The sequence below is a fragment of the Myotis daubentonii genome, chromosome 9 (assembly GCF_963259705.1).
Source record: "Myotis daubentonii chromosome 9, mMyoDau2.1, whole genome shotgun sequence".
In the NCBI taxonomy this organism is placed as follows: Eukaryota; Metazoa; Chordata; class Mammalia; order Chiroptera; family Vespertilionidae; genus Myotis; species Myotis daubentonii.
Window position 1 is genome coordinate 57,483,474 of NC_081848.1, and position 9,673 is coordinate 57,493,146.

Sequence of the window (9,673 nt, forward strand, 5' to 3'; positions counted from 1 at the left end):
AAAAGCTTTAACACACACATACAGAAATAGAGACTGACTTTTCTTCTCATTTAGGGAACTCAACTCTTTGCGCCGAGAGTGTTTAGAGTATGACAGAAAAGACTCAGGATTTATGTTATACCGTAGGCCAGAAGGTCCAGGTAAGTATTCTTTCTTTTTTGGAAATTCTTGAGTTTTCTCAGGGCAGTGTCATGGGAAGACTGGTTACCAGGATCTGGAGTTGGGTAGGAGGCCCTTGCTACCCCAGATAGCCGGGTGGAGGGATCTAGGAAGTCAGGGGTCTTGGAGTTAGAAGCTTGTTGTGGCTCCTACCTGGGTTTCCTCCTCCACACAGGGTCTCCACCTCATAGGGTTGTGCTGCTAAGGACCAGCAGGGCCTGGCTCCCAGCTAAACCCAGGCTGGGAGGGAACGCCCCACCGTGTTTAAAACAGCTTGCAGGAAAGATGGAGGGGAGCCCTTGTGTACAAGTTAAGGCTGCGGCTAAGGCCTACATTTAACTTGTGGGGAGAGGCTGTTGAGGGGTGGTGCCTGGGAAGGAAAAGTTCCCATGGGTCACGGAAGAGGCTGGATCGCCCTGGGCAAGGCGACGGGTCCACCGCGGGAACTAAGGGAACACCCCACTGCCCCCACCTCTCCCATTTCAAAGCACTTAGAAACAGTACCCCGGGCGAGGGGGGCTTCTAAGACACGGTGATCTCCTCCTCCTCCTCGCCCTCCTCATCCTCCTCGGAGTCCGAGAAGTCCGAAGGTTTGCCCGGGCTGCTCGAGTGCGCGGGGGAGGCGGGCAGTGGCCCTGCGAGTCGCGGGTCGCGCAGGTGCCGAGGGTCGAGGGACGCGTGATAGGCCAGGCGGTGGCGGGGGCTGGCCCGGCCCTCGTCTTCCTCCTCCTCGTCCCCCGGGCCCTTCTGGCCCACGTCGCTGAGGTCCGGGTGCGGATTGAGTTTGGTGGGAAGGGTCTGCTCGCGGCAGCCCCCGCTGGACAGCAGCTCGCGCTCCTTGGAGTTCCGCCACTTCATGCGTCGGTTCTGGAACCAGATTTTCACCTGGTGCGCGAGGCGGGAGAGCAGGGCAGAGGCCGAGGTGAGCGCAGACCCTTCCTCTGAGACGAGGGCGTGGGGCGGGGCACCGGCGGGGGGTGTGGGGTGGGGAGGCAGCTGTGTCCTTCTCCTCCTGTCCCCCATCCCCTGATGTGGGTCTCAGCATTAAATCCCCTCACCGCCACCTCCATTCCTCGCGCCTCTCGCCGCACCCACGGGTCCCGGGCCCAGAAGGTGGGAGGGCGGGAGGGGGGTTTGGGGCGGGGGCGGGGGGGGGACGCTGAGTCCCAGGAGGTAGGGCGGGGAGAGGAGTGGGCTGTCCCGAGCAGCCCCGAGAAAGCTGGGTCCTGCTCTCATTCCCTCTCTATGCCTTACTTTTCCCTTCTGCACAAGGGGACCTAAGGGGTTCCAGAAAATTGTGAGATCCTGGGGGAGGAGGGAGCTCGTGAGGACGGGGCTGTGGGGGAGGGCTCTCACCTGGGAGTCTTTCAAGCCCAGCTTGGCCGCCAGCTTCTTGCGGTCGGGCTTGCTGATGTACTTCTGCTTCTGGAACATCTTCTCCAGCGCCTTGCGCTGCACGTCGGAGAACACGGCTCGGCGCAGCATGCCCCGGCGAGGCTTGCCGCGCGCGGCCAGCGGCCAGGAGAAGGTCCCGGGGATGGGCACGACGCTGGAGGACGCTGCGGGGGGAGGGGGGGTGAGTGGGCGGGGCACCTGCCTCCCTCCCCCCCCCAGGGTTTTCTCTCTGATCCCTTCATCTCTTTAAAGTTCTCCCTTTTCTCCCCGCCGCCCCCCCCCCCCCCGCCCGAGAACGGGCCACGAACCCGCAAACGTTCGAGAGCGAAAGGCGCTTTCCGCCCAAATAACGCCCCCTTTCAACCGTGCAAACCCGGATTAGGTAAAGCTACGGAAACACAGAAAACCGCTCCCACAATAGCCTGTTTGCGGTTTTTTCCATTCAACGGTCTCAGGGAAACAAACCTGCGGACATCAGCGAACACAGCAACAGCAAAAATAAATCACAACAATAAACTGCCCAGCTGAGGCCACTGGGTTTCCCTCTTAAGCTTTTATGACCTCGGCGGCTTTTGCCTTCTTTCGGTGAAAATGAGGTGCTTTACTGATTCGATAGCGAGGAGAAAATCCTCTTTGGATTTTTTTTAAAAAACCCAATCAGTATTCATCTTTTTTTAAAAAAAAAAAATCCTCCCCTCCCCCACAAAACGTAAAGAATTCGGCCGGAATACATGAAAAGTGGCAGCTAATTAGCACATTGACCGATTCCCAATGGGTATTGGCATGATAAAAAGGGGGAGAGTTTCGCTTTAAGGGAGGGGGGGGGGACCCAAAAGAAACAGAGACGCTAATGAAGCGTGAATGGTAATTGTGTAGTAATGAACTAACAGAAAAAGACTGAGGACAAGCAGCGAAAGCCATATATTACCGGGACAAAAGAGATTTACACTTTCAAACTAAACACAACTGCAGGCCAAGACCATTGCGAGAATACTGATGGCAGAGGCTTCTCTCTCCCGCATCATTTTCATTAAATGGACATGAAAAGCTATTTATAAAGCTCGGGTTGTTTTTGTTAGAGCATTGAGTTGGGAGAGAAAGGGAGCAAATTCCATTATCAGCCGCAGCATGAATGGTGGTGGTGGTGGTGGTGGTTGGTGAATTCTCTCTCCCCCTTTTAAAAAGCAATTGCTGGTTTCTCTGGCTGATAGTTGGGAGTGCGGTCCTGGCTTTCCCATCCCCCACCGACCATGCCCGTCTCCTCTCTGCATAGGGGCTCCTCGGTGGCCTTCAGAGTCTGGACCAAGTGCAGAGTTTTTGAGCCACCTCTGAGGCTCCAGGATGAAAAACCTCGTGGAACCTGTTGAAGGTGCTTCTCTTTTAGACGAGGAACAATTCCGGGCTTCCCTCAGACTTATTTTATCAGCCTAAGGGTCCTTTTAAAAAATATGGCTGGGGGCGGGGCGGGGGTATGAGAAGAGGTTGAGAAATCAGGTTGGATAAAGAAGTTTTGGGGTTGTGGGAGGGTCCAGCCTCCCTCCCCCAGGGCGACCCCAGGCATCCCACACAAGAGGGCACCCCATGTGGTCTCGTGGAAAGCCCAGAGCCCTGAATGAGTCTTAAAAGGAAATTAGCCCCGGCTGGTAGGTGTCTCTGGGTAGTTCGGAGGGACTAGGGCCGGTCTGTGGGTGGCTGCCCGGAGGAGCTGACCAATTGGTCATGGTGCTGAAACCTTTGTGGGGAATCGTGACCAAGTGCACTGACTCTGTGGGAAAACGGCGGCGTGAAGGGATGCCAACAGCTCCTCGCCGGGGAGGGAACCGCCTCAAATTGGGACCATGACAATTCCTGCTAATTTGTAGAGCAGGGAATTGGTGCAAAGTGTCAAGCAGTCACCGCTTGTGCTAAATAGGGCATCAAATTGGCGCGACGGATTCGTGAATGTTGTACGCCTCGCAACCTCTGAACCAGAGCATAACCCCGAGGGGTGGACAGAGAAATATGGCTTCGGGGCAGGGAGCGACGGGCTGGAACTGGGGCGCCGCTCAGCCTCGCGAAGGGGAGGGGGGCGAGACCTACCTGGGAAATACGAAGATCTGATGAAAGGCTGGAAGGAACCTTCGAAGTAGGGAAAGGCGAAGGTCTTGGGAGGGCCACTCTGGAGCAACGCGGGGGATGCTTCTGGAAGAGAAGGAGGGAGGAGGACAAGAGAGGGAGACAGAAAGGGAATTTGATCACGCACTTGATTATTCTGCTCATTGAATACATGATATAACTAACCCCTAGGCTGGTTTCAAAGGCATCTTCCTCAATGTGTTGACAGAATAAAATCTAACATTTTCCTAACATGCCTCATTTGTGGAAATTCTTCCTTTCATCCCAAAACAGTCCTCAGAGTTGTCTCTTCCCCCCTCACCCCCCCCATCTTATCCTAGGCACTAATGAAATAGGTAGGAGTGAGATAAGAATTGCAGATCCATATACCAACTAAGCTAGTAAATATATTGTCTTGGGTTAAAATAAAATTAAAAAAAAAAACTGGCTCCCTGAGGCTGGAGGGCCAAAACGCAGACGCCCAGCAGCGCGCGCTCAGTTGAGCTGCGCCAGAGTACTGTGCGCTCCCTGCGGCGCCTGAACGGCTCAAGTTCATCCTGAGGGTGGGGCGAGCCTGGAGACTTTTCTTCCCCGGAATCCGCCAAACCTAAGTCTCCCGTGAGGCCTCCGGGATAGCGCGCACCCGTGTGCGCCGGTGTGTGCGTGGGTACCCTCCGCGTACAGGAAACTAAGGCGAGAAGGACTTCGCACCTGGCCGAGCCCTCAGCGTTTTGCGCTCACTTACCGTTTCTGGGCGCCGAGGAGAGAATGGCGTTCACTCCAAACTTCAGAAACGTAGGCTCGCTGGCAGGGGAGACGGCAGTCTGCGGCGATCCGCCCCGCCGGCTGCCCGGACTAGGGGAGCCCAGGTCCGAGGCCACGGTGTCTGTGAGGTTCGCGGGGGTGCCCTGCCTGGGGGGCGACATGCTGGCCGTGGGCACGCTGCGGGGCAGGTAGGCAGGGGGTCGGCTGATGCGGATCAGATCTTCGACCAGGAAGCTGGAGTGTCCGGAAAATGCCGACTGCAGAGACTGGGGCAGCGTTAAGGTGGGTGTGGGGCGCAGGAGGCTGGGGTACCCGGCGGGGGGCGCGAGGAGCCCCGGGAACATCATGTTAGGCGCGAGGAGGGCGTAATAACCCTTCTTCCAGTGGCGGAAGGGTAAATGCCTCGCTTCCCGCCCCTCCCGCCCCCGCGGTACCCTCTCTCTTGGGCTTAGCAAAAGTCTCCAAATAACGAACGCTGCCACTTGGGCGCCTGCGAGTCCTCCGTGGTCCTCCCGTCGAGGTGATGGTTTTATAGGGGCCCGCCCGTTAAAGCGCTTTGAAAAGTGACAGCTCTGACAATGAAGTTCAACAAAGTTCTCCACTCGAGCTTCATTCGCCAGAGGCTCTGGGCGCTCTGATTGGCGCAGAGGTGCAATTTATGATTGGATTAGTCTTCATAAGCATCGCCCGCACAATGGGCCGGCAACAAAGGCCGGCGCGCATCAATTCTGCACATCGACCGCCTCTTTGCAAGACAGCGCATCCCCAAAGCTCTGGCCGGGAGTTTTTGTTCCGAAGCAACGCCGGGCTAATTAAATGCCTATTTAGGAGTTTCAGATGACATCTTGCCTCATAGAAAAGGAATTATTTAAAGGACGCACTAAATTTATTTGCAGCTCCCCTGCTGAGCCTAGAAAATAAATCAATAAATATTCATAGAAATTCACCTCCAGGCAATCAGTAAAATAATCCTCCCTCTTTGGGGGGGGGCGGGGGAGAGCAACGGAAAATTTCAAGGCAATGAACATGAAAATATACTCCCTCTTCTGTCTCTAGTCCTAAACGTTACTGCAGCTGAGGCACAAAACAGATGTGAGAGGTGGGTTGAGTCAATGTGTGGAGGGGGTGCCGCTCTAAAAACCGGGGTGAGGGGTTGAAATGGATGCTTAGGGGCTACTGGCTGCTAGGAGTGGAGAGGAGAGGTCTTGATTTGAGTTATTTCATTATGCGGAACTCGTTGGGTTTGAGCACGTTGGTGGGTACCTGAGCAGTCAAAAAAGTCTCCTTAGGTAAACTCCCAGCAACTTGAAAAACGATTTTCGGCCACTTTTCTCTAGGGGTGTCACCAACCAGCTCGCCTGGGGTTCGGGCAGAAGGGAGCACCTCTCCGGGGAGGGTGTCCGCTTGCAAAGGGCTTTCCGGGCCAGAAGCTGCCTAACCCAGGGTGGCTGGAGTACAGCCAGGGCTACGCAGGCGGTTCTACAACAGCAAGGAGCCTTGCGCAGTTTCCGTTGAAATTCACTTACAGCCTGAACTTTAAAGCCACAGTAGTGAAGATAGGGAGTTGCCCTACCTACTCGTGTAGGGGCGCTTAACTTGGTCAAGGTTTTGCAGCTTCTTAACTAACTGCCGTGTACAAACGTCCGAAAACAGAGCGAAGGCCGCGCTTCCCAAGAATGTCGGTCCACATCAGGAAAGCCCATCCTTGATTGGGGCCTCAGACAAGACTGTTCCTGCAGACAGACCTTCCCTGTCCTCTCAGGGGGCGCTGAGCCTGGATCCCTCGGTTTCTCTGCTCTGCGTGATAACAGATGCGTTAAACGTTACATTCATTTCTGTAGTGAGGCTGACCCTCCCCCAAGAGAAGTGTGCAGCCTCGCCAGGCCTCCCTGATCCTATTAACCATGAACTAACTGTCACCTTCAGCTGGTTTTCCTTTTTGCTTTTTAACACAAAGCTTTCTCAAAAATCTTATTAACCAGCTTTATTTCTCCGGATGGTTTTGTTCGAGGCATTCTTTTTTTGTTGATGATCTCCATGTCGCTGCTTTAACCATTCAATAAAAGTGCATCTGCGATTTATATCACATTAAGCCAGAAACGGAGCCTGCTGAAGTTCTCCCTTGATTCAAATTAAAAAGTTATTGAGGGGCGGGCTCTGGAGCCGAATGAATCAGGACTCGAAGGCGGTGCAAGGGTGGAGTGTCTGCGCCCCTGACTGCGCATGGACGTCCTGGGCGACAGGAACGCCGAGGGCAAGGAATGACTTTTAAATAAGTGACTATTTAAATACGGAAAGTACATGGCTCCAGTTCATTAGAGACCCCGGAACAGGGAGGTCTATGAAGAACTCTAAAAGTTACCTTTTTTTGAAGTTTTCCAGTAAAGTAAGGGAGAAAAATCTAAAGCATGTGAACACCTGAGCTTTAACTTTGCCACAAGACCAAGTTTTCCATCACAATCACCACCATCCTCCCCAGCTGCTTTCCGGAGGGCAGATGAAGGACTCTGTATTTTTGTATTCTCTCCCTCCCCCCGCCCCCATCCCCTTCGTTTTGCCCTTCCCCTCCTTTCTTCCCTCCTTCCCTCGGGGAGCAGTGTGAAGGAGGCGAGCAGCAACTACAGGTGCTGGGTTTCTCATCTAGGAAGTACTTGATCAACTTCGGGAGATCAGAATACAGTCTGTGTTTGCAGGGTTCTGTTTTGGGGAGCAGTGAGAACTCAAAGCCAGCCTGCGGCCTTCCTAGCGCCCCCCTTCCCTGGGCCTCCTCTCCCGCTGGGACCTTCTCCTGGGAGTAGCTATTACAGTTATTGTCCTGCCCACTGACACGCTCCACCCCAAACACACACACGGCCACTCGACCTCATTACAGACTAACCGCTGCTCTCTTCTCTTCTTCGGAAAGGGGGCGCTGACTTTTTTTTTTTTTTTTTTTTTTGGAATGTGGGTCAACCCCTTACTGCGACCCACGTGGACCCCACTTCCAGCGGTCTGCAAGCATTCCTAAGGCGCCAAGGACGAACAGGGAGGGCGGGAGAGAGGGCTGGCCGCCCGTGAAAAGGCAAAATAAATGCGAAGGAAGCAAGAAACGGGACGAAAGGATCTTACTTTCCGTGATCTCCTTGAACGCGTCTTTTGAAACTCCTGGATAGCCTAGGGGCCGCGCGGCGCGGCGCGGCGGCTGCGGCTAAGACCTGTGACTAATGCGGTTTGACCTGAGCCCATGGGTTTGTGCGCCCTGCCATTCATTGTAATGTCGTTATCTTCAAGTTTATGTCGGAGAAGTCACTCGCGCCCTCTATCCCAGCGCCGGGCTGTTTCTCTTTCAAGGGAAAAGAAGTCAGGGGAGGAAAAGAGAGAATGCAGGCCCTATCCGGATCCTAGCCAGTGCCGTGAGCGCGTTTGCTGGGCCCCGGAGGCCACAGCAGAGCGAGCGGGACTCCTGGGGGGCGCCCTGGACCCACAGGAAGGGCTCTCAGAACCTCTTCTGAGGGATTCTTTTCCCCAGGACAGGGGAGAGTGGGAGCGTCCCAACCAATGCGCTGCGCTTTCGTTGCTCGCAAGACCCTCTCCAGAGGGGGCCGAGCCGGGAGCGCCCCTGGTGAGCTCTGGCCCAGGAGGGGGTGAAAGGCACAGCAAAATAGAGAGCGGCTTCAGATTCCCGGTCCTCCGAAAAGATGCAGTGACTAAGTTAGGGAAGGTTTGGGCCCTGAGGTTCTACTTCGCATAGCGGGCTGGAGCTTCCAACAGAGCGGATATTGCAAGTTTGGCAGGACACCGGGTAGCGGCGTTGGGGTGGGGGGTTGGGAGGGGGGAGCACCGCCGCCTGGCTTCGGTGGTTTTAGGGGGAAAGAGAGAGCCGACCCGCTAGGCAAAGGAGGAGAGCCAGGCTTGGGCTGAAAGAGTTGTCCTACCGCCCCAGTGTCCAGGCAAGCCGCTCTATTAAGACACCGCTAAGGGCTCACCTTTAGAATGGGCCACAAGGAGCTACCGGCCGCCCAGCCCTTTCTAGCATCTCCCCCCACCCCCATTCCTTTCACACTCACACCCCCCTTTTCCTTGAAAATCCTTCTATTGTGCCAATCAAGCAGATGGTTTGCAGGAAATATAGCTTGGCCTCTCTGACCGAAACTAATTTTAACTAGCTTTGCAAGCCTGAAACGTTTGTTTTGCTCTTACAAAATAGCCCCCAAAACAGCTGGCAAGGGTGAATTAAACCCATTAAAGACACATTTATAAGAAATTATATTCACATAGATTGCCTGAACCCCCTTGTGCAGCCTACGAGGGGAGATGAGCGCATTTAAATGAAAATGTCGCCGGCAGCTCCCCTCCTTAACGTAGCCTGAAAGTCTCAAAACATTTTACTAAATAGATTAACTTGACTATTGTCTTGCATCACATTTATCAGCTTCATTAAGTGAATAGCTGAACAAATATATTACGCATGCATGAAAAGCTCTTTTTCCAGGAGCCTCATTGTATCCTCAGCCCTGACAGGTGGTTAACTGTGTGTTGTGTTTTTTTGTGGGTGTTTTGTGTTTTCTTTTTTCTTTCTTTCTTTTTCTTTTTTTTAACCCGAAGAAAGAGGATCTCTGTAGAGCAGGGTGGACGCAGTGCTGCCTTGGTCGTAGTTTAGCTAGCTGCTTGGACCCTTCGGCCCAGGGCTCTTCACACTGTGAGTTGTGGGCAAAGGCAACCAAAACCCATCAAAAGAATAAAAATTAAATTTTGGTGAGCTAATCCTTGAGTGCTTTTTCTCTCCATCACCCCCCTCCACACCCCTTTGTTTGGCAAATTTACTTCTTTTCAAATGCTGATGTTTCTCTCTCTCTCTCTCTCTCTCTCTCTCTCACACACACACACACACACACTATATATATATATATATATATATATATATATATATATATATATATATATATATATATATATATATATCCTTTGCTCTTTCTTACTTCTCTGAGACTTCAGGGTTAGATATATTTTTAACTCAGATTTGGATCCACCTCACTTTACTTTGGGAAAAGTCCTTGTCTTCCGGGCCTCAGTGTCCCTCTGTGTAAAAAGAGTGATTGTGTTAACGAGTGCTTAAGAGCCTTTCAGTTCTGACCTCCTAAGGTTTAAAAACTCTCAGGTCTCCGGCACCCCTCAGCTAGCCTCAGCTGCTCCCAGCCTCTGACCTGGGCTGGACCACCCAATGGACAGCATTTCTGGGAGTGAGGAGTGTGCCCTGAGTGGAGGGAAGGAGAGTGGAGTG

At 53.5% G+C, this 9,673-nt stretch overlaps 1 protein-coding gene across 1 annotated transcript; it reads right to left on the reverse strand.

The window, feature by feature from the left end:
* Nucleotides 1–681: 681 nt before the first annotated feature.
* Nucleotides 682–4,760, reverse strand: DBX1 (developing brain homeobox 1). Its single transcript, XM_059711135.1, has 4 exons — nucleotides 4,394–4,760; nucleotides 3,634–3,735; nucleotides 1,516–1,718; nucleotides 682–1,044 (listed from the first exon to the last, which is right to left on the reverse strand). Exons 1-4 carry the CDS (start codon nucleotides 4,758–4,760, stop codon nucleotides 682–684), a joined length of 1,035 nt encoding a protein of 344 aa, XP_059567118.1.
* Nucleotides 4,761–9,673: the final 4,913 nt, after the last annotated feature.

Coding starts and splice junctions, on each gene's coding strand:
- DBX1 (XM_059711135.1), bottom strand. CDS start 4,760: ATGATGTTCCCGGGGCTCCTCGCGCCCCCCGCCGGGTACCCCAGCCTC. Junction 1,719..3,633: donor CAGATCTTCGTATTTCCCAG/GTAGGTCTCGCC, acceptor CTCCCCCCGCAG/CGTCCTCCAGCGTCGTGCCC. Junction 1,045..1,515: donor TGGGCTTGAAAGACTCCCAG/GTGAGAGCCCTC, acceptor CTCGCGCACCAG/GTGAAAATCTGGTTCCAGAA.